At 36.2% G+C, this 25997-nt stretch overlaps 1 protein-coding gene across 1 annotated transcript in view; it reads right to left on the bottom strand.

Annotated features, from left to right (window-relative positions):
* DLD (dihydrolipoamide dehydrogenase) overlaps positions 1-25997 on the bottom strand; it is a 47673-nt gene that overhangs the window by 2686 nt on the left and 18990 nt on the right. The window contains exons 3-11 of the mRNA XM_054494254.2: positions 23998-24076; positions 15432-15511; positions 14854-14922; positions 13702-13771; positions 12188-12288; positions 11751-11894; positions 10889-10990; positions 1566-1756; positions 285-455 (exon numbers count right to left, since the gene is read on the bottom strand). Of these exons, the coding sequence (XP_054350229.1) occupies positions 285-455; positions 1566-1756; positions 10889-10990; positions 11751-11894; positions 12188-12288; positions 13702-13771; positions 14854-14922; positions 15432-15511; positions 23998-24076 (1007 nt within the window). The remainder of the gene's footprint in view (positions 1-284; positions 456-1565; positions 1757-10888; positions 10991-11750; positions 11895-12187; positions 12289-13701; positions 13772-14853; positions 14923-15431; positions 15512-23997; positions 24077-25997) is intronic.

Here is a 25997-nt window from a genome sequence, read left to right as displayed (position 1 = left end):
ACACAATGAATTTCTGAAATCACAGCTACTTACCTTCAGTTACATTATGGTAACAAAAGTTTCCAGTAAACAAGTCACCAAAAAATACATCAAATGCAACTCTTCAAAAATCTATGAATTCAGCTTATCTTTGAGTAAAATTGAGTTTTTTATTTTACATTTTGTAAGTTTACTATTCTTCCCCAAAGCCAATACATATTTTAAGCATAAAAATCTTACTTTTCAAAATACTGTTTGAAATCAATTTTAAAATTACTGAAAATGCAGACAATTATCCAACTTACTTTGGAATTTTAGTTTGAAATCTGGTATTGACTGGAATTCTACCTCTGGGATCTAGTTCAATTCCCAGCTCTTCTAGTCCCAAATTCTTAGTAAAGGGTCGTCGGCCAATGCAAACCAAGAGTACATCACAAGTGATAACTTCAGCTTTACCACCAGAAGCAGCTTCAATACTAGATAACAAACAGTGTATAAATGTTAAATATACACCTACATAAATTGATAGGCTTAGAAATTTAAGGCCAGCAATTTCTCAAGTGTTGATGACATTTTCATTTTTGTTTTGTTTTGTTTTTGAGACAGAGTCTTGCTCTGTCGCCAGACTGGAGTACAGTGGTGCAATCTCGGCTCACTGCAACCTCCACCTCCTAGGTTCCAGAGATTCTCCTGCCTCAGCCTCCTGAGTAGCTGGGACTACAGGTGCGTGCCACCACACCCAGCTAATTTTTGTATTTTTAGTAGAGACGGGGTTTCACCATGTTGGCCAGGCTGGTCTTGATCTCTTGACTTTGTGATCTGCCTGCCTCAGCCTCCCAAAATGCTGGGATTACAGGTGTGAGCCACCACGCCCAGCGGGCACTGTTGACATTTTTAACAATATAAGTTTATTTGAATGTAAACATAAGAGTCAGACAATGAAAGAGATCTATCATTAAAATCTAGAGGTCTATTATTAAAATCTCACAGAAACCACAGTATAATAAAACAGCAGTTAAGAATACAGGTCTTTGAGTCACAGAAATCCAAATTCAACTACCGACTGCCACCTACTAGCTGTGTGGCAAGTGAGTCATTAATTAGTCAATGAATTCAGCTTCTTATCTTTGAGTAAAAGTTAGTCATTAAACTATTTAAATACTATTAACTATTTAATTTAAATATTTATTTAAAAACTAATTCATTAAATAAGTTAAATGCCATTAAAGTATTTAATCAGTAGAGTACCAGACATATAGTAAGCAATCTTTTATTATTGATTTCCCCATATATCTGCCTAAAAATATTGATTCAATTTTACTGAATATTGGGAATTTAAATTTTTCTGAATGTACTATAAGAAGGTACAACAATGAGAATACTGGATTCTCTTTCTAGCATTAACCTAATCATAAATTTCAATGTGCTAATGCAATAATTTGATAAGCAACTGAGTTATATTAAGTAATAAAATGACCTTAAGTTAGAAAAAACCCTATATTTGCTAAACTGATTTTGAAACTTGAGTGTTTTGCTTAAAGAAACAGACAGGGATGATACATCAAAAACAAATGATGTATACTTACGAAACATCAATTTTTCCATCTGACTTCTTGGTAGCACCAGTAACCTTTGTATTCAATTTAAATTTAAACCCCTGTTTTTGAAGGATGCGTTGAAAGTTTTTAGATATCTCCATATCAATTCCAACTCCACCTACATGACCTAAAAATTCAACTGCTGTCACATCTGCACCAAGTCTTTGCCAAACTGAACCCTGCAAATAATTAAAAAACCCAATAATCATAAAAGTTTCTACAGCAAATGTTTATGAAATCATCTTAATAATTTATTGTAAAACATTTTCTTCTTTCGCTAGTATGTTCCTATGAGAAGCTCCGAGGTTTAAAATTGACCCTGTGTTAAATATGTATAACTTCATACATTTATTAACTTATTCATTCAACATTTGTTGAACATCTACTACATGCTAGGCAATATTTTAGCTTCTAGGCATACATTAGTAAACAAAGCAAAAATCTCTGTTCTCAGGGATCTTATATTCTGGCAGGGGACACAGACAAATACGTACAATTCATAACAGAAAATAAAGTGCTACAAGAAAAATAAAACAGAAAGTAGAACTAGGACCACTGATTACTGGGATTACACTTTTAAATAGCACATTTGGGGAAAGCCTCACCGGGAGTGACATTTGCACAAAACTTGAAGGAGTGAGGCAATGAACAACCCAGTTAACTGGGGGAAGAGTGTTGTTCTAGGCAGAGGGAAACAGCAAGTGCAAAAGTCTTGAGGAAAAGGAAAGAGGTTACTAAATCACTGACGTTTGCAGAATATTAAACTGGCTTCCTATTTTCTTTCCTCAACAAAGGACAAATGTTTACTTTTTCATTCAAATTATAATTTAAACTGAATGCTAGTTTATTTTAACATTTTGACAATTAGCATAACTTCTAAATAATTATATATTAAACAATACATAACTGGCAAGATGAACATAATTTCATAGCATTAAATATGAAAAACCATGAACATATCCTTTGCAAGAATGTATATTAAAATCATCTGGTAATTCAAATGAACTATAAAAGTTTACCTTCCCTAAATTAAGTGTGGGCATTCATTTAAAAAATCTCATTAATTTCTGGTATGAAGACTGAGTTAACTAAAGGCAATATAGTGACACTAAAAATCTAACAATATGTATATATAAAAGTTAACTCAAAATGGATCATGGACCTAAATGTAAAATCCAATACTATGAAACTTCCAGAAGAACACCTAGGAGAAGAAATCCTAGAATTGACCTTGAGTTAGGCAAAGATTTCTTTGATGTAACACCAAAAGCACAATTCATAAAAGAAAAATGATAAATTGGACTTCATCAAAATTAGAAAGTCTTAGATAACACTGAGAACACAAAAACAGAAGCCACAGACTGGGGAAAAAAATTACAAATCTTCTATCTGATAAGGGATTTATATCCAGAATATATAAAGAATTCTCCAAATTCAATAAGAAAAATTCAATAAAAAATGGACAAATGTCTGAAGAGGGAAGATATAGAGATGGCATGTAAGTACATTAAAAAATGCTCAACCCCGTAAGTCATTAGAGAAATCTAAGTTAAAACCACAATGAATTGAATTCAACAACACATTAAAAAGATCATTCACCATGATCAAGCAGGATTCATCCCAGAGATGCAAGGATGATTCAACATACGTAAATCAATAAACATGATTCGTCACATTAACAGAACCAAGAACAAAAACCATATGATCACTTCAACAGATGCTGAAAAAGCCTTTAATAAAAATTCAATATCCCTTCATGATAAAAACCCTCAAAAAACTGGATATAGGAGGGACACACCTCAAAATAATAAGACAAACTCATGGCCAACATCATATTGAATGTGGAAAAACTGAAAGCCTTTCCTCTAATATCTGGAACAATACAAGAATGCCCATTTTTCACCACTTTTATTCAACATAATACTGGAAGTCCTGGCCTCAGCAATTGCAGAGGAGAAAGAAACAAAGGGCATTCAAATTGGAAAGGAAGAAGTCAAATTAATCTTTTGTGCAGACTACATGGTCTTATATTTAGAAAAACCTAAAGACTCCACCAAAAAACTATTAAACTTACAAACTAATTCAGTAAAGCTGCAGGATACAAAATCAACATACAGAAATCAGTAGCATTTATATATACCAACAGTGGACAATCTAAAAAAGAAAAAAAAAAGCAATCCCATTTGCAATAGCTATAGAGAATATAAAATACCTAAGAATCAATTTAGCCAAAGATGTAAAAGATCTATACAATAAAAAACTAAAAAACACTGATGGAACAAATTGAAGAGGACACAAAAAATAGTTCATGTTCATGGACTGGAAAAATTAATATCATTAAAATGACAATACTACCCAAAGTAATTTACAGATTCAATGCAATCCCTACTAAACTACCAATGATATTCTTCAACTGCCAAAGTAATCCTGAACAAAAAGAAGAAAGCTGGAAACATCATATTAACCGGCTTCAAAATTTACTAAAAAGCTATAGTAACCAAAATAGCATAGTACTGGCATAAAAAGACACACAGACCAATGGAACAGAATAAAAAACCCAAATATAAATCCACACATTTTCGGCTAACTCATTTTCAACAAAGGTACCACAAACACAGTGAGGAAAAGGCAGTCTCATCGATAAATGGTGCTGGGAAAACTGGATAACCATATGTGGAAGAATGAAACTAGACCCCTATCTCTTACCATATACAAAAGTCAAATCAAAATGGATTAAAGACTTAAATCTAAAATCTGAAACTATGAAATTACTGTAAGAAAACATTGGAGAAATGCTCCAGGACACTGGACTGGGCAAAGACTTATTGTGTAAGACCTCAAAAGCATAGGCAACTAAAGCAAAAACAGACAAATGGGATTACATTAAGTTAAAAAACTTTTGCACAGCCAAGGAAACAATCCACAAAGAGACAACCCACAGAATGGAAGAAAATATTTGCAAACTATCCATCTGACAAAGGATTAATAATCAGAATATATAAGGAGCTCAAAAAAATTCAATTTTAAAATGAGCACCAGATCCGAATAGACATTTCTCAAAAGAAAACATTCAAATGGCCAACACATGTATGAAAAAATGTTCAACATTATTAATTACCAGAGAAATGCAAGTCAAAATCACAATGAGCTATCATCTCACCCCAGTTAAAATGGCTTTTATCAAAAAGATGGCAATAACAAATGCTGACAAGGATGTGGAGAAAGGAGAACCCTCATACACTGTTAGTGGGAATGTAAGTTAGTAGAGCCACTGTGGAAAACAGTATGAAGGTTCCTCAAAAAACTAAAAATAAAACTACAATATGAGCCAGCAATTCCACTACTGGGTATATACCCAAAAGAAAGGAAATCAATATATCGAAGAGGTATCTGCACTTTATGTTTACTGCAGCACTATTCACAATAGCCAAGATACAGAATTAACTCAAGCGTCCATCAGCAGACAAACAAAGAAAATGTGGTACATATACACAATGGAATATTATTCAGCCATAAAAAAGAACGAAATTCTGTCATTTGCAACAGAACAGATGGAACTGGAGGACAGTATGTTAAGCAAAATAAGCTAGGCACAGAAAGACAAGTATCGCATGTTCTAACATGTGGGAGCTAAAAAAAAAACCAAACAAACTGAACTCATGGAGATAGAGAGCAAAATGATGGTTACCAGAGTCTGGGAAGGCTAGGGGAGAAGAGGAATGAAGAGAGGTTGATTAATCAGTACAAATATACAATTAGACAGAAGAAATAAGAGCTGGTGTTAATGCAGGGTTGACTATAGGTAACAATCAATTACACATTTCAAAATAGCTAGAAGAGAATAATTCAATATTCCTAGCATTAAAAAAAAATGTTCGAGGTGATGGATAGCCTAATTACCCTGATTTAATTATATGAATATATCAAATTATCACATGTACCTTGAAAAAAGTACATCTATTATGTAGCAATTTAAAAAATAAAAATAGAAAAAAAAACCCACAATGAGTTACTACTACACAACCACTAGAATAGCTCAATTTCTTTTAAAAAATGACAATACCAAGTATCAGTGGAAAAGTAGAGCAACAAAAATTTACGTTGCTGGTGGGATTGTATGGAAAAGTGTAACAGCGTTCCTTCAGAAGTTAAAATAATTACCATATGACCCAACAATTACATATCTAGTTATATACCCAAGAGAAATGAAAACAGATATCCACACAAAAACTTGTATACAAATAGACATAGCAGTGTCATTCATAATAGTCTGAAAGTAGAAACAACCCAAATGTCCACCCATGATGAATGGATAAACAAAATGTGCCGTATCCATAGAATGAGATATTTAGCCAGATAAAGAAATGAAGTACAGATACATGCGACAACTTGGATGAACCATAAGAACATTATGCTATGTAAAAACAGAGCACACACAAAATAATATTGTATGATTCCATTTATATGAAATGTCCACAATATGCGAATTCATAGACACAGTAGAATTAGTGGTTTTCAGGGGCTGAGCAAAGGGAGAAATGGAGAATGACTGCTAATGGGTACCAAGTTTCTTTTAGGGTGATGAAAATGTTCTAGAGTTAGACAGTGGTAACAGCTCTACAACTCTATGAATATACTAAAAACCTTTGAGTTGTACATTTTAAATGGGTGAACTGATATGTGAACTATATCTCAATAAAGCTGTTTAAAAAGCAAACAAAAAAGGACCATTCTTGGAAACTGGGATAGAAGTAAATAGAGGGGAAATAATGGGAGTGTGGAAATAAGAAACATCATCTTGGAGTCTAATTCAAAGTAGGGAGTGATGAGCATAGACAAGTGCCCTACTCTTTAGGAAAACTGATTTCAAAATACTTATAGACAGGAAAACTCAATAGCATCTACCACTTACTTGGAGCTTACTAAATGCCAGGCACTGCATTAAGTGTTTTAAATGTATTAAATCCCAGCAATAGTCCTGTAAGTTAGTTAATTTTATCCCCTTCTTGATGACAAACCAACTGGTTCAGAGTGGCTCATTAACTTAACAAGAACATAAGTCAGTAAGAGGCAGAGTTGAAATTCAAATTTAAATCTGTTCAATTCCAAAAAAGGTATTCTTTAATACTACACTAAACTGGAATGGAAGAAGAAAGGCAAAATATAAAAAATAAAAATACAGTTATATGAATAATCTTTACGAGAAAATAAATAGATATTATGACTACACAGTAAATTCTCTAGTAAGTTTTTAAAAAGACATGTAAAAACTAATTCAATACAGTAACAGATATCTAAATCATTGTGTCAAAAGACTCAAGGCTTATAAAAAACCTAAAGCAAAACTGCTGAGATGAAGAAATAGAATTATTGCTTGGAGATATTATAATGACCAACAAAAGAAAGTAAATGTTATTCCTTTTTTCTTGTTTTATCCAACTACGAGAACAAAGTAGAATGAACAGAAGAAATATTGTTAACCAAGAGGCAACGCCCAAGATTAAGAACAACTGGTCATTTTTAAAGAGTTAATTCCCAGCTGGGTGTGGTGGCTCACGCCTGTAATCCCAGCACTTTGGGAGGCCGAGGCAGATGGATCATGAGGTCAGGAGTTTAAGACCAGCCTGGCCAACATGGTGAAACCCCGTCCCTACTAAAAATACAAAGAAAAATTATCTGGGTATGGTGGCGCGTGCCTGTAATCCCAGCTACTCAGGAGGCTGAAGCAGGAGAATTGCTTGAACTGGGACCTGGGAGGTGGAGGCTGCAGTGAGCCGAGATCATGCCACTGTATTCCAGTCTGGGCTACAGAGCGAGACTCCATCTCAAAAAAAAAAAAAAAAAAAAAAGAAAAGTTAATTCTCCCATCAACCCAATTAAAGTATGACAAAACAGGCACTCCCAGTGAACTCTGGGAACTTACTTAACACAAGGGAACTGCCAAAAGGTGGCAGACAGGCAAATATGCCTAAATTTTCAAAAATGGAAAAGAAGAGATTCTGCTAAATACTAGAAGACATTATTAATCAGCTGGTTTCACAATCATTAGACACCACCACAAGTGTTCCAAACAGGTCACATAAACGACTCTTACTTTCTGAAGGGTTTCTGGACCGGCGAATGTAGTATATTTTGAGATCAGCAAGGTGTTAAAAAAAATTTTAAGAAAATCTCATGATATCCTTGTAGATGCGATGGAGAAATGAAGATGAATAAACATCAAAGGTGTTTATAACTGGTGAAAGACTGTACTGTCAGATGGCTTTCAATATTTCATCCTGGTCAAAAATTTGTATTAATGACGTGAATGACAACAGAAGTTTGCTTAACCAAGATCAGATCAGATGATGGGACCACATGCCTTAATTGTCATACTTCCAAAATTTATGAACTATGAAAAGTAAAAGCAGTTAAGTATAAGAGTGACAGAATCAAGACTAAGATATAGATTGGAATAATGAGTATGAGTGAACAAGATTAAATTAAAGCAAGAATAAAGGTTCAAAGTCACTTAGGTTTAAAAAATCAGAATTCCAAATGCAAAAAAAAATGTGGTTTTTATCTGAACATAAGCTCAATGTCTGCTTTATAAAAACAACTAAACTGATTTTAAAGGATTACATTACAAGAAGTATACTATGCATATCAAAAGAAGTACTCTCTACAACCCAGAACATTATGTTTAGATTACAAGTTTTCTTAACGGACTAGACAGGATCCAAAGGTTGATGACAAAATAACAGACCTGTTATCTATGAGACCTAAATACTAAACATTAAGAAAAGCAATGGAGATTTAAATAGGAATTAAAAATTCGGTCCTGCCTTCAAGGAGCTTTGGTCTTATAGGAAAGTCAGCCATAGACAAACAAATGCAATGTATTATTATTAGTGGGTACTATGGAAATGTAGATATATTACACTAAGGACTCAAAAAATGAAAGACTTGAGCTTTCTTAGAAGAAAGAATTATTCACTAAAAAGGTAACTTAAAAGCTGATTTTTGTTTTGGGGTTTTTTGTTTTTTTTTTTGAGATAGGGTCTTGCTCTTTTGCCCAGGATGGAGTGCACTGGCATGACCCAGCTCACTACAGCCTCAAACTCCCAGGCTCAAGTGATTCTCCCATCTCAACCTCCTGAGTAGCTGGGACTACAGGCACACACCACCATGCCCAACTAATTTTTTACATTTCTTTAGAGATAAGGTCTCACACTGTTGCCCAGGCTGGTCTCAAACTCCTGGGCTTAAGCAATCTGCCTGCCTCAGCCTCCCAAAGTGCTGGGATTACAGACATGAGCCATCATGCGCATCACAAGGTCAGGAGTTCGAGACCAGCCTGGCCAATATGGTGAAACCCCGTCTCTACTAAAAATACAAAAATTAGCCGGGCGTGCTGGCGGGCTACTTGGGAGGCTGAGGCAGGAGAATCACTTGAACCTGGGAGGCGAAGTTGCAGTGAGCCGAGATCGCGCCACTGCACTCCAGCCTGGGTGACAGAGCAAGACTCGGACTCAAAAACAAAAAAGAAAAACAAAAATACCAACAATTAAAGGGAAGCCTAAGAAAGGGGAACTTGCATAATATGGAGAATTCAGCCCAAAGAGCAGATGTAAAAATGGAAGAATATGAAATCGCAGAAGTTAGGCAAAGCATTTCAAAGGCAAGAAAATCAGCAATGCTAATTACTGCCAAATAAAGCAGTGAAGAAATTAGTCCAACAGACTGAGCAATAAATAGATTCATGCCCTAAGAGCAATTTATTGGCACAAACCATAGACTGAGGAGTGAGTGGAAGTTGATGAAATAAAGCATGGACAACTCTTTTGAGAAGCTGGGTTTTGAAGGAAAAGTGCAAACAAAATTGGTAACTCAAGGACATGGGACCAAGAGAAGGAGTATTTATGTGCATACAAACCTGTGTTAATGAGTGCAAATGCATCACAGGTACACACATAGAAGCACATGAAATTGTAAATAAGAAGAAAGGAGTTTGAAAACTGAAAAATACAAGAATAAAAATCACAAAACCAAGTCTCTGAAAAGGCAGATGATGTGCTACCAAGCACAAGTAAAGGGATTAGTCTTAGGGAAAATGGCATTTCCATAGTAATAGGAGAGATAATCAAAAGGATAGGTGTAACAACAGGTAAAAGCATTATCAAATTTAGGACATCAACTTGAGGGAGTTCTCATCTGATTTCTCTTTTATGTAATATTTAAAAGACAAGGTCATCCACAGGCAGAGCAGACAGTATACAAGCAGAGATTTGAGAAGAGTAGAAAATGAAAATGGCCATTGCAGAGACCAGGGCAGTGTACCATCTTAGGAAATAACAAACTGTCAGCAAGGCTGAGGTTCTTGTTGAGGTTTGTGCCAAGAATTAACACAAGTACCAATGAGTAGGGTGTGTTTTTCTCCAGGTGTAGTCAACAGCCTGGAAATAGCATAAAAAAGGCAGACTGCTGCATTCAAACAGAACCAGAGTTTTGCCAAGCAGATATGACAGAACAGTGAGACAAGCAACTGAAGGACATCTGTAAGAGTGTGGTTAAAGTGATGGACTATGGCATCTAAGCTGATCAGGAACGCAGTCAAGACTGGAAAGGGCAGATTGCAAAAAAGTAGATCTATGGACTAGAAAATCTAAAAAAGGGTACAAAGTACACTAGGAATAACTGAGTAAAAGAGGAAAGGAGGTCATGGTTACATAATAAAATATCTGAATTTATTATTTCAGAAGTAGAGCAATTCCTGGTGATTACAAGGCACAGTGGCTCTAAAATGGAGGGAGGTCATTGGATATGTGTGGAAAGCTGCCAGATGGACAAGAAGGGAGAACAAGGCAGACAGAAGGTCTAAAATAACATAGTGTTCAAAGAAATGCAAGTAGTTTGACATTTCTAAAACCTAAGTTAAGAGGCATCAAGATGAGGATAGAGAAGGGAAGAGCCAAATCATATATGTGATGGTAAAGAGAATAATCTCTATTTGGAATGCAATTTGCTCAGGATAAAAGCTGTCCTCAAATATCTGAATGGCTGTCATATTAAAAAAGAATTAGACCAGTTCTAGGAAATAGAAGGGTGGAAGGTACAAGGAAACAGACTGAAATAAAGGAGAACATTCTAAATGAGTAAATACATAAATAGGTTGTCTTGAAAAAAACAAAAGTAAACTCTTTATTACTAGAAGTGTTTAAGCAAAACTCAATGCTGATCAGCCTATAATGTCATACAAAGAATCAAAAAGGGGACCTTTAAGTCCCTTCCAACTCCAAGGAGGTAATAAGAGGCAGAAAGACAACACTTACCAATTCTACACCTATTACTCCTGCACCAATAACAACCATCTTTTCTGGGACTTTTTTTAAAGATAAAGCACCTGTAGATGACACTATTGTATCTTCATCAATCTGTAAGAAAAACAAAAGATATAATCAAAATAATTTGAAAAAACCTAGTACAGTCAACCCTCCATATCCATGGGTTCTGAATTTGCGGATTTAACCAACCATTAATTGAAAATATTCAGAAAAAAAATTGATGGATGCATCTGTAATGAAAATGTACACATGGTTTTTTTGTCATTATTCCCTAAACAATACAGTATAAGAACTACTTGCATAGCATTTACAGTGTATTAGGTATTATAACTAATCCAGAGATGACTTAAAGTATACAGGAGGAAGTATGCAGATTATATGCAAATACTATGTTTTTATGTAAGGCACTTGAGCACCTGTGGGTTTTGGTATCCAAGGGGGGGTCCTGGAACCAATCCTCCAAGGATATGAAGAGATAAATGTATTTATAAACTGTGATCTCAGTAGAATCACTAAAAATACTAAGTCATTTATTTGTTTTGAGGTATCTATATACCTAATTTCATCAAATCCCATCAAAATGCTGACTTTAAATTTTATCCTCCAATATTCCAAACGCAATGGTCAATTTTAACTTCATACTGTATTCAAACACATTTTAATATAAAGTGTTCTATAGCTGGTCAGAATCACTGCAGAATAAAGACAGGTAACTTCCCAAAGCTGAATGACCATCAAAACATAGTATTTCAGTCAGAAATCTCTCAAAGTTCACAAATAGCATAAACAATTTATAAAACGTATTTCTAAAGAAAAGTTGTAATGGTTGTAAATTATGAAGCATAAATACCATGATTCCAGGAAAAGGAGTAACTTCTGAACCCGTGGCTATAAGAATGTTCTTTGTATCAATAACCTGAGTGCCGCCATCAGCTTTCGTAGCAGTGACTTGATTTTTGCCAGTTATCTTTCCATATCCATTGACATGAACAACCTTTATGAAATAATCTTTATAAATTCACAAAGTTTAAAGTAATTTGGTAAATCATTCAAAGGAAGAATTACTCTGTAATTTATCTAAAACAAAATGCTTCCTTACTTAGTAATGCTACACCATGGTGCAGCAAAAAATCTGTGATATATGTCAGGGAAATCTATTTCAGGTTAGCAAGCTATTTTAAATTAAATAAATATTCCCCTGTAACCAAATTCAAATATCATCACTCTATAATGCAAAGTTTAATGTGTATTCAAAGTAAAGCAGAAATCTGAATATTAAACACTGACCTTATTCTGTTTGAATAAGTGGGCAATTCCACCTGTTAAAGCTTTTACTGCAGTACTCTTCTGCTCCATCATCTTGTCTAAATTCAAGCGAACTTCGGACACTGTAATTTGTTCAATTAATCTTTAGTTCTTAGCTAAATTCTTGAAGCAATATGCAGTGTTTTTCACTCACCAACTGGAAAATTTCAACCTAATGCTTATAAAAGGCAGTATTAAAGTTTCAAAATGTAATAACTTATAATTATAGTTGACAAAAGGCCAACATCATTGTATCACAGAAACAGAACCTATCAAACACTATAAAATGTCTACCTTAGGTAAAAATGCAGTCCAAAATAAAACATTATATCCCACTGTGATAACATATCCTCCGAACACCTTATGATGGTTATAAGTCTGGAAGATATGTAAGTAGAAATGACAAAGTAAAACATCATCTGAAATTTTAAATAAAGGAAAATGCTAGATTTCATGAAACAAAACAAATAAAAAATACACGTTTAAAAATTTCAAATACAGAAGCTTAATATTAAAAAGTTTAATCACCTAGGTTTTAATCACTCATTCAACTCAGAAGAGAACTCTGAAGCAACAGTATTAGATAAAAATGCTTAACTCAATTAAACTTTAGAGGTAAGAAGGGTATCTTAGAAAGTACCTCATATAACAACCAACACATATCTTAGAGATAAGGAAAAAGAGACTCTGAGAGATTTCTGATTTACCCAAGGTCACAGAGCTAGGATGTAAAAGCCTTGCCTACAATGCAGGTCTCCTGACTACCCCTAGCTCTTCTTTCTTTACGTCATTCCATTTTTCATCTAGTATGATATTCTATTAGTTTTAGTACATATACATCATCTCTATACCCAATGGATTGCCTTAAGTAGCCCCTCAAACCTACCTCTGTAAAGAAACAAATGAAGGAAAAGTAACAACCCAAGGTTATGACTAGGTCCTGCCCAGAAGAGACTACCTTTCTGGAAGTATCTACCAACAACAATAATTGGAGACAAAAGATTAAAACAGCTCAAAAAGTATGTCAGAAGACAAGATACGTTATGAAATGTCTTCTTCCTTTTCCGCTATGCCTCACTCTTTCTCTCCTCTAATTTTTCTACTATCAACAGCTTAAGTGGGCCTTCCTTCCTTCCTCTATCTCCCCATAGTACTCAGGAATCCAGCCTTCTCAGTGATCTCCAGATTTTAGGATATGAAAACTGACTCTTCAAAAACACATAAAGGCAAACCTCAGGAAAAAGTTGGCAAAGGAACAGAAGATATAATGGTAGAAATCTGGATTTGCAGGGTTAGGCTTGGTTATACTTGGCTGGGAGAAATGTGGATTTAGGCCTTCTTTTTTAAGTAAATCTCTCCACATTTTTTAGATTCTTTATTTTACTCTTCCTTCACTAAACATCTATTATACATACATTAGACACATTTAAGTCTTTAGACAGAAGAGCCAAGTCAAGCAATCTGGTAATATCATTAAGCATGAAAAGTATACTTACTTTCAATTCCTCTAGATGCAAAATCTTTTCCATGGGCCATATGGTAATAATGAGAGTTGTTCAACAAAGCCTAAGGGAAATTAAAAAGATGAAATTATCAAATATTCATAGACTTCAAATAATCAAAAAGCACTCATGAAATGATAGTCTCTTTCTTTTCATTTTTTGAGACGGAGTTTTGTTCTTATTGCCCAAGCTGGAGTGCAATGGCGCCATCTCAGCTTACTGCAACCTCCGCCTCCTGGGCTCAAGCAATTCTCCCTGGGATTACAGGCATGCACCACCACGCCTGGCTAATTTTGTATTTTTAGTAGAGATGGGGTTTCTCCATGTTGGTCAGGCTGGTCCCGAACTCCCAACCTCAGGTGATCCACCCGCCTCGGCCTCCCAAAGTGCTGGGATTACAGGCGTGAGCCACCGCGCCCGGCCGATATTCTCTTTCAAATTTTCTCATCACAAAAATAAGTACTGTGGTAATGAATATGTTAACTAACTTGACTAAATTATTCCACATTATAGTCATAAATCATAACACCACTTTGTATGCCATAAATATATACAATTGTAATTTGTCAATTTACAATAAAAATTTTAAAAGAAGTTAAAAAAAAAGACATGGCATTCTCTACATGGAATAGTATATGGCACTACACCAATTCAGTTTCTCTTAGTTGTCTCAAAGACAAACAATAATGATGTGAAAAACATTCAACAAACAAGAATGAAAAAGACATTTTTACTTTGTTTAAAAGTAAAGGCATAAGTACACACTTCAGGGTGGCAGGTGAAAAAGGCAGTCATGTTTACATACAAAAAGGACCTAAAAGAACAATTTACTGTCTATTATCTGTTACACTGGTGAAGGAAAGATAAAGAGAAAAAACTAGAACATCAGAGTCTGTTTGAATGGAAAGCTAGGCATTCTGAGACACGGAAGTTATTTCAGGAATGTGTGGCAGACTAGTGACAGCACTCTTTAAGTTTTACAAAAGAGAAGTGTGTTTTTTATCATTCTTTTTTTTCTCTGTGTGAAATGTGCCACAACTTGGATTGTTTTTTAACAAGTGTATTTGTCTAATCTAGTCTCAATCCATCCTTCTAGTTGGTTGCTAGCCAAAAACAATCTCTGCGCTGTACAAAACATATGCTCACCTTAGAAGGAATACAACCAACATTCAAGCACGTTCCACCAAGTGTTTCATTTTTCTCAACGCAGACTGTCTACAACCAAAGAAAACATTATTTAACTGCACATAACCTCAATGTTTCAGATCACTAAAATTCCAAATATATGTCTTAATTCTTCTACAAAACAAGCTATTCGGGCTGTGTTTTCACAGAGACTAAAATATATAGTCCTTTATAATTTATCATTTGAATAATAATAAACACTTTTGGGCTAACCCAAAAGTGAATTATTCTAAAAGATATTTTTGTGTGCTTAACATTACCAAATATATGCTTTTAGTTCTATCACTGTATCTTCCAAAGTGTGATTAGAAGCCAAAATGAAAAGTACTGGGAAAAGAAGAAAACTAATAGATTTCACTTTCCATTCCAAGAGAATACTACAACCAAATGAACCTAATCTTTATTAGTCTCAGGCTTACAAGTAATTTACAGAGTTAAGAAAGTATTTACCATGTTTTTGCCTGCAAAGTACTTTATAAATATGATCAACCCTTCCCAAATTAAAATAAATCAATACTTAGTTTGAGTTCAAACCTTACCTTGAAGCCTAACTGGGCAGCTTTAATAGCAGCAACATATCCTCCAGGACCAGAACCTATAACTGTTACATCAGCATCAACTACGATAAAAGCAAATTGATATAAAATAGTAAATTGCTTAATATTTACCAAAAAGAGCTCTTTGGAAGAGCAAACAAATAACCCGATACTTAAACCTCTTAGAGTACAAATCAGCATTTTCTACATAGTTTCTGCACTATTTTATTACTACTACTTGATGCTCTTTGATGCTACTGAAAAATGACATACTCAAATTTCATTTTCTATTATTTTCTATTCATTACAACATACAGAAACACAACTGAGTTCTGTAACACTCACATTGTATTCACTGACCTTCCTAAATTCTATTGATTTAATAACTGACAGGAATTTAGTGATACTGGAAGACAAGTATGTATGAAGCAAAGAGCCTGAGCTTTGGAATCTGACATTCTGGGCTTCATTCATATCTCAGCACGGCCAATGATCAGTTGTGTGAACTTGACCAAATGACTTAACCTTTCTGTAATATGGGGATGAAAACACTGCCTTCAATGATTGATGTTAGAATTAAATAAGATAATTTTATATAATGCTTTAGTATTTCCAATAAATTTAAGACCCATTACCTTTTTCAGGTCCTTAACTTCTGAAATATGGGGAAAAAACAGCTTCTATGTAATATTTAACAAATATGTTTTAAACTTGCATATTGATAATTTTTACATACTTTAAGATAATAGGCTAACCAGAATATTCAATTAACTATTGTGGCCATTTTTCAAATAAAGATAAAAAATTGAAAATTAATTTTGATCAGTATCCTTAGGAGTTTAACAATCGTAATACAAACGTGCAAGTAAGTCCAATTACTCCCATTCTTCTCAATCCAACTTCAAATAAAGTAACAATGACTTTTAAGAGTTAGGAAACAGTCTCCCTTTTCTTCCCCTTCCACTGTCCTGACAACCCCAACTAGTCTAGCATTTAGCAATTCATAACACATATTCACATATATATCATGTTTGAGTCTCAGAATTTCCTATGAGGAAGATAAAGATGTCATAAATAAGACATTTCACAGAATAAACAAGAAGTTCAGAGAGGTCAATTAACTTGTCTAAGGTTAACTGGCAAGTGAGTTGCAGAGACAAACTAAGCTTTTTGACTCTACTTCCAGTGGTCTTTCCATTATTCAATACTATTCCATTCCTCAGTTTTAACCATCATAAACTAAAATCCCAGAGAGCAATAATCAAGCTTTATAATCACTACCTATGTGACCTTAGGTGAGTAATTTAACCTGCTTCATCTTTGTTTCCATACCTGGCAAAAGAAAGACCACAAAAAAACCTACTTCATAGGGTGATAACAGAATAAAATAATGTATGTAAATAATTTGGCATAGTACCTATAGCATACATAATAAGTATTCTATACATAGTAGCTATATTCTGACCTACAAAGAAGACTATTTTAATTTGCATCACCCCCTCTCCCCAAAAACACACATCCCTAGAGTAGTATCATTCAAAAAACCTTTGCTGGCCTGAACAGAATCATAGAACCTCTGTGTTGGTGGATAACTAAGTTACTCAGCCCAATTATCCACAAAATCTAAGAATCCCTCCTGTTGAATAAATGAAAATACTAGTTCTCTTTGGTTATAGCAGATGATAACTGAGATAATACATGAAAAAATACGTATAGTCATTTCAATACATGAAAAATTGCTTCAATTTTTACTGATCCATCTGTGCTTTTTAGCCACCCTGCTTGGTTCGCTGATTTCAGTTCAGAATTAAGTATCTAATAAAATGTATTTTTATTTTCAAATCTTGAACCAAATGATGATCTACACAACATCCCTTAAATGGGTTCTAATTTTTAATTTCAGAGTAATGTAAATACAAGCTACAAAACAGGTTTCTTTGCTGAATTTTTAATGTCTTTTCTGATTAAAAATTTAGGTTTACTGAATAAATTTAAATACACTAAAGCAAAATTAAAAAAAAAAAAACAACCCATCCACATTGCCATACAACCCAGAGAGAACTGTTTATAGGTCCTCCCAATCTTTCTTCTAGGAAAGTTTTTATAAAATTCAATTTTTGCCATATTTTATAGTCTTTTCTCATTCTTACATGAGCATATATATTTATAACATATATTATTGCTATAATTCTCCAAAAACCCTTTTAATGACAATAAAACTGAATTAAATATTTTAGATTTTGAGTATATGTATTTTTGAGCATACGTATTTTTGAGCATATATTTTTAATCACTGATATGTAACAATTCTTATAGTAGGTCCACGGTACTAAAATGATAAATTTGGTTTGGAAAAGAACTTGTTTCAGTAAGGTCAGGAGAAGTAAACAAGAGATAAAAGATAATAGCCAAAAACCTTGGGTTTTATTTCCCTATTCACTATGTAATCTTAGATGTTTTTTTTTAAACTTCAGAAAATACCAAAAATTCAAGAGTTCCTCTCTCACTGTAGATACTAGATGTAATATTCCATTACAATACCACTAAAGTGCTAAGATGCACAAAAATAAGAAAAAAGCAGACGCTTTATGTAAAGATCTGTCAACTGAGAATACAGGAGGGTATAAGCCAGGAACAAACTTTCAGAAACAAACCAGTATTTAGGGGAAGTATACACATGTCTGCAATTTACTTTGAAATGTATCAAAAAATAAGATAGACTGATGGATAAATGAATGAGCACATATGTGGTACTGTAAGCACAGAAAATGTTAATGGAAGAAAACTATGGGTGTTCAATGTAAAATTCTTATAATTTTCTAAATGCTTGTAATTTTTCATAATAAAATGTCAGAAAAACAAATCATCTAACTCTCACCTGTACCAAAGGATGCATATAAATGAAAGCTGATAACACATGATTCTGACTCACCCTCTCCTTGTCAAGAAGAATTTCACAGGTTGGGTCCCATACATAAAGTTAAAAAATCAGGGCCGGGCGCAGTGGCTCACGCCTGTAATCCTCAGCACTTTGGAAGGCCAAGGCAGGCGGATCACGAGGTCAGGACATCAAGACCAAACCCCGTCTCTACTAAAAATACAGAAAAAATTAGCCGGGCGTGGTGGCAGGCACCTGTAGTCCCACCTGCTGGGGAGGCTGAGGCAGGAGAATGGCGTGAACCCAGGAGGCGGAGCTTGCAGTGAGCCGAGATCGTGCCACTGCACTCCAGCCTGGGCGACAGTGCAAGACTCTGTCTCAAAAAAAAAAAGTTAAAAAATCAGGATACAGGCCAGGCGTGGTGGCTCCCGCCTGTAATCCCAGCACTTTGGGAGGCTGAGGCAGGCGGATTACCTGAGGTCAGGAGTTTGCGACCAGCCTGACTAACACGGTGAAACCCTGTGTCTACTAAAAATACAAAATATTAGCCAGGCGTGGTGGCAAGCGCCTGTAACCCCAGCTACTCAGGAGGCTGAGGCAGGAGAATCGCTTGAACTCGGGAGGTGGACGTTGCAGTGAACTGAAATCGTGTCACTGCACTACTCCAGCCTGGGCAACAAGAGTGAAACTCTGTCTCAAAAAAAAAAAAAAAAAAAAAGGATACAGAAAAGTAGTTAAATGAAATACATTTATTTAAGGCAAACCTGATGGAAAAATGGCAAATGACAGCTGAATAGCAATCTGTGTTTCAGTGAAGTGATTCAAACAAGGTCCTTTAGATTCTGAAATGTGTGCTCCTATCAGGTTGATACTTTAAAAATACTGGAGTACAATAAGAGGTGACTGACTTAAACAAGGCAATTAATGTTATTAAAATTAACTCAAAGAAAAAAGTCAAGAAAAGTACTCTACAAATTCCTACAAGTGTTACATATTAGATCGTTATCAGGAAAATAAGGCACCTGGTTATCCAGGCTACCACTGAAATAAAGGTGTTGTGTTACAAATCAATTGTAATCATCAATATAATTACAAGATGTATCTCAAGAAGTCAGTCTGTGTAATGCCAGCACTTTGGGAGGCCAATGTGGGTGGATCACTTGAGGTCAGGAGTTCAAGACCAGCCAGACCAACATGGTGAAACCCTATCTCTACTAAAAATACAAAAATTAGCTGGGCATAGTGGTGCGTGCCTGTAGTCCCAGCTACTCAGGAGGCTGAGGCATGAGAATCTCCTGAACCCGGGAGGTGGAAGTTGCAGTGAACCAAGATCGCACCATTGCACCCCAGCTTGCATGATAGAGTGAGACTCTGTTTCAAAAAAAAAAAAAGTCAGTCTACAATAATACCTACCACTTGGGTAGCTTAAAATGTGCCAGTTAGTGAGCCAGTCACGTGTACTGTCTTATGTAAACCTCATTACATTTTTATGACATAGTTAATACTACCATTAACGGAAGAAAAGGTTGAAAACAACTAAATAATTTGCATAAGGCTACACAACTAGTAAGTAATCTAGCCAGGATTCAAACAAGGTCCTCTAGATTCTGAAATGTGTGCTCCTATGTACCATTATGTTCTATTGCCTTCCAAAACACGCAGATGATCCCATAATCTCCAGGACAATCAAGAACTTAACTAAAATGACAAGAATATGCTTTACAGAATGAAATCAAATATTTATGACTCATCAGCACCTTCAATAACCTTACAACACAGTGAGGAAAAAGAGGCACATGTCAAAATAAAGGTAAAATCAGATTTTTGGCCAGGAGCAGTGGCTCATGCCTGTAATTCCAGCACTTTGGGAGGCCGAGGTGGGCGGATCCCCTAAGGTCAGGAGTTCGAGACCAGCCTGGCCAGCATGGTGAAACCCCATCTCTACTAAAAATACAAAAATTAGCCGGGTGTGGTGGCAAGCGCCTGTAATCCCAGCTACTCGGGAGGCTGAGGCAAGAGAATCACTTGAACCCGGGAGGCAGAGTTGCAGTGAGCCAAGATCGCGCCATTGCACTCCAGCCTAGGGGACAAGAGCGAGACCTCGTCTCAAAAAAAAAAAAAAAAAAAAAAAAAAAAACCAGATTTTTAAAAACAAAAAACGAACAGGAAAAGAGATGTCATAAGGCAATAATCATTAATTACCAAATTTACTAAATATAAGAGCTACCTGATAAGGTTTATTTGTTGACATTTTGTTGAGGGGTAAGGGAAGTTGTTTTTACATTGTCAATGGCCTTAATCTCCAGTCTTTTTCAGTAACCTCCTCCCATAGTTAACACTCTATACTTGTTATCACCCAAAACTGTTCAGCCTCTGAAATCAATACTCTACTTTCTAGTCATAACCTCCTGGTCCCTAAAGAAGAAATATAGTAAAATAAGAAATGATCTGAAGTAAAACGGACCTGGGTTCCAAACTCTAACCCCGTTAAGTTCTTGGGCAAATTACTCAATCTCTCTGGGCTTTGATATAACATAGGAATAATAGTAAGGATGACACCTGCAGCCTAGGGTTGTGAGGATCAGAGAGTACGCATGTTAAGATCCTAAGAAGGTGCTAGGTGCATACTAGCAACTCAGTGTCACTCCCCTTCTCAGATCCATCTCCAAACTTCAGTCCGGCAGCCACTAGCCTCATTCACATCCTCCATTTTAGCCTACCCAGTGCTACCGCAAAGCTAAAACCCAACTCAGATGTTATTCTCCTTGTTGTTATGCTCTGTTGGTTCTCCAGTCTCTTGTTAGATAAAGCCCATGTTCCTAAGTACAGCATCCAAATTCCTTCAGTAACTATTTCTCCAGCCTCATCTCCTACCACGTTCTGTTTACTCACCAATACCATGCAGTTTAAGCTTCAGTAACGGTGAATTACTACTCTTAGCCTACATGCATAGAATTATGCTGGTCTACCTATGTACGATCTGTTCCATCTACCTAGAAATAAACACTAACAGCACGCATTTCACATTACAAACACTACTTTAGGCTCTTGGGGGGGGGTGTGCCTGCACATGCTGCGTCTGTGTGTGTGTATATATAAATGACATAGCCCTACTTCTTACAGTCTAAATAAAAAAAAAAGAATTACAGTAAAAGGTCCAACCTGTAACCAGAGTTACTCTCAACCTTTTCAGCTATCAACATAATTCCTTAGGAAAGAATTATGTGACCATTCCCAATCCATATATAGATGTCATTACTCCCTATGCTTAAGTCTGTGGACCCCTGTCACAATTATATGTTGGATGTTTGTCTCCCCCAACTGAATTGTAAGCTCTATAAAAGCTGGGTCTTGTCCATCTTGCTCACTGCGGTACTCCAGTGGTTAGCCCAGTGACTAACACATAGTAGATACTAGTATTTGTCGAAATAATAAAAGAATGAATGAATGTAGTGAACGTGAGTGATGTAAGTGCTACAAGTTTAAGTGCTACAAGTTTGATTAAGTGCTGTCATAAAATAAAAGGTCACATCAACAGTAACACAAACAACTTTGCAAATTCTGATGAACCTGGTTCATAAGGCTATTCAGACATCTCTCAGATGGTGTAACCAAGACTGTATCATAATAAGATTTGAACTCCTCAGGAGAGTCAATCAATACTCACGTAAGGAAGAAAACTGAATACAACATTAACAGTGTAGGCTCTGAAGTCAAAAGGATTCTCCCAGCTCTGTCATTTCCTAGTTAAAAAACCTAACTCTTCCATCTATAAAATGGGGAGAACAGCAGCACATGGGTAGTAGAAAGGCCATGAGGATTAAATCTGTGCCTGAGACAGAGTTAAGCCCTCAGTGCATCAGTTAATATTATTGTTGTTGTAGCTGGTTACTTACTTTGTACAAGACACCATACTGGATGTTTTGCCACAGAGCAGTAATTAAAACAGACCAGGCCCCAGGGTTCATTCATTCAATAAATATGTACTGACTACCTACTGTATCCCTTTAGACACTAAACAAAACAGTCACAGTCACACACAGTCCCTGCCCTGATGAAGTATGCATTCCTGAGGAAAAGACAGTAAGCATGTACCTCAGATAAATACAAGTATGTGTGTAAAATGCTTGCTACTGTATATACTCAAAGCTTTTACACACTTTACACACATGGGTACTAAGTGATTTATGATTTACTCAATGTCAAGGGATCACCAAACTGATTGTGGAACACTCAGCCTCATTCCACTAAAATCTAAGTTCTGGCTGGGGGTCTGCCTGGCAAATAGAAGGCACTGAATAATCTCTGTTGAGTGATTCCAAAGGTATAGAGTTAGCCATGAAAAATATCCTTTAGAAATGAAAATCTAACATTTCTCCTGTTATGAGTTGAGAAGAATGAGATTCCCATTTAACAAGAGATAAAGTGTGTAAGAGGTCCAACTTTTCCCTTCATCATCGTATTAGCATTTTTTTTAAAAGGATTTCTTGACCTGTTCAAAGCTAGGATAAATCACTCACTCACTGTGGTCATGGGTGACTAGAATCCTCCCCTACCCTTCCTCTAGAAATAAAATATCCAAAATGATAATGGTTGGATAACAGTTGAGGATACAGGATTAAATTACTTCACAGAATGCAGGGAGACTGATAGTCACAGTTTGCCCAGACAATGATTTCTATAATTGAAGCTTTAAGACATCCAATGTTACTTATAATCTATATTGGTGAATTCAGTAAATGTCAAAACAGTACATTTCAAATAATCAATATCCTTGGTACTGACAGGTCAAAATACTTCAATATAATCCTATTAACTTTCTGTTTTAAATACTTAAAAAAATAAAATGCATATCCTTTATGGGAACTTCAAAAATATAAAAAAAGTACACAGGAGAAAATTCCATGACCCATAGCTTCCTTTTAGATCCTGCTAATCTTTAAAACACGCTTTTGATAAACCCATGAAGACTTTCATTCAGGATGTCAAGAAAGTCATCTCATCATTCTAAACAGTGTTAAAATAACCAATACAACCTTACTCAATGGACAAAATTAACTTTTTAAATGTAAACATATGAAATTGCTGCCCTGCTCAAAACCTGTTTCCCATCATACTTTGAGTATAATCCAAACTACCAGACCTGCCTTACAAGGCACTCCATGATCTGTCTCCTGCCTATCTCTCTGATTTTACATTCCATGGGTTTCCGCTCCAGCCATACCAGCCTTCTTCTTATTCCTTAAACTTCACAAGCTAACTCCCGCCTCAGACCTTTCTCAGTGTTGTTTCCCCTCTGCCTGAAGTAACCTCACTCCCCCACTTCACTCAGGACCCTGCCCAAACATCATCTCCTCAGAAAGGCCTTTCCTGACACTGTATCTAAAATTCTCTCTCTTCCTCCCTATTACCTGCTTTAATTTTCAGTTACTTCCCAAAATATTTATCCGTTACTTATATATTGTTTGTCTTTTATCACCAAATTACAAGTTTCATAAGAGCAGGGTTTTTTTACCTTGTTCACCACCTGAAACACACTAGCTCAACATACATTCAAACGAATAAATATATGAACAAATGAACTATAAGACACTTAACATAAGTTATTCCAATATTCACTTACTTTTACATTGAAATAGAAAGGAATTGTCGGCTAATGTGATGAAAAAAATGTTTTACTTAAGTACTTACTTGGCTGATCTGCATAAGTTCTCAGAGGCACTGCAGAAAGTCCCTGTAGGCCATGAGATATTCGATTGAAATGGCCTCTCTAGAAAAAGAAAATGTTCCTATTATGTAAGATATGAATTCAAAACATAGAACTACGGAAGGTTGATGAAAACAGAACAACTTTGGGCAAATGCATCAAGCAAGGATTATTAGTGTATCTTCTTCCACTGCCACACAGAAGTTATAGATCAATAGCCCCTCTTTGACAATAACTAATCACTTAAACTTTTCAGCCTCAGCTTGCCACACCCATCTTTTTATTATGAATAGTCAACAAATCATCTCATATTTAACTTAATTTTAAAAACGTATTCAATGGTATTTTTATTCAATTTTCAGAAAACATGGCTAATTATTAGTGCCAGGATCATTTTAATGTCATAAAGCTCTGAGCCAGCCGTGGTGGCTCATGCCTGTAACCCCAACACTTTGGGAGGCTGAGGTGGGCGGATCACCTGAGGTCAGGAGTTCGAGACCAGCCTGGCCAACATGGTGAAGCCCCGTCTCTACTAAAAATACAAGAAAATTAGCCGGGTGTAGTGGCGGGTGCCTGTAATCCCAGCTACTCGGGAGGCCGAGGCAGGAGAATCACTTGAACCCAGGAGGCGGAAGTTGCAGTGAGCCGAGACAGTGCCATTGCACTCTAGCCTGGACGTCAGAGTGAGACTCCGTCTCAAAATAAATAAATAAATAAATAAAGCTCTGAAAGTTCTAACTTAAATACTTGAATAATCTATACCTGTATAGATATTGATAATATCTATACAGATATTAGATATAGATAATGATAATCCTTTTACCTGTAACTTTTGTTTCCTAATCTAAGCTAGCATGTATATACAGTCCGTATTTACTTAGAACAGTCTATGAAGATGTTCCTGAGACATCAACTAGGAATAGCAAATTAGACAAGGTAACTTAGGAAAATGCACCAAGTAATGTACTTACGTTCTGGAGCTACTACAGTTTGACAAATTGCATCATAATCTCCCTAATCTCTATATGTGGATGGCTACCATTTCCTAAGGGCAATGAGGCAGAAAGCAAGCAAGCAAATAACCCCTGCTCACAGCAGGCAAATGGGCGGCAATGACAAAACCTACACTGATGTTTCCTATTCCAAGGCAACTCTTAACACTTGAGGTCAGGACAGCAAACCCAAAGAGCAGCAGACTGACAATCCTGAGTTTCAGTCCCACCTCCGCCGCTCCCTAAAAGCATGACTTGTAGAATGTTACATTAACTTTTGGGAACTGAGGTTCCTCATCTCTGAAACAAAAGGGTTTGATCGCTATATTATTTTTAAGGTCTCCACCAATATAGTACCCAGCCACGGTGCCACATACACACAATTTGGCTGTATCTGGCAGGCAGATTAAAAAGGAGAGTTGTTCTGATAACCTGCTGCAATTAAAGATTTAAGCCTCCAGAAAGACGTCAGCGATGGCAATGAACACCAGTTGAAAGCTGCCAACACTGACAAGACCTTAGGGGAATTCCGAGGGCTATCTGATGGAGCTGACTGGGTCCAAACCATTCAAGAAGTGACCCCAGGGTTACCTGCCCACTGCATAAACTTAGGCCACTCAGGGATCAGGATTAGGATGAGAAAAAGGCAGATGGTATAAAGATCCAGACTATACGGGACATGGGTGACTTACACTTCCTCCAAGGTAGAGGCCTATGTGTGACCGGGATGGCCCTCGACCCAGGCTTGGGGGTGTGGCATGTGTGACCGCTGGCCGTCACACAACCCGAAAGGACTCGCCACAGCCTGGGCCCAGGCCAGTCCCTCGTCTGCTGCAGCCGCAGGATGAGCGGCCACCTCGGAGCCTAGGGCCGGGCTGAGCCGATGCAGAGGCGGGACCAGGGGTGGTGCGGCCCAGGCGCCCGGCCTCCGCCAGCCCAACAGGGTTAGGCCGCGTACCGGACCCACTGAGCGGGACCTTCCGTGCCTCTGG

Source organism: Pongo pygmaeus, chromosome 6, assembly GCF_028885625.2.
Source record: "Pongo pygmaeus isolate AG05252 chromosome 6, NHGRI_mPonPyg2-v2.0_pri, whole genome shotgun sequence".
Taxonomy (NCBI): domain Eukaryota; kingdom Metazoa; phylum Chordata; class Mammalia; order Primates; family Hominidae; genus Pongo; species Pongo pygmaeus.
Note: the sequence above shows the minus strand (reverse complement) of the source record. Positions and strands in the feature narration are given on the sequence as shown.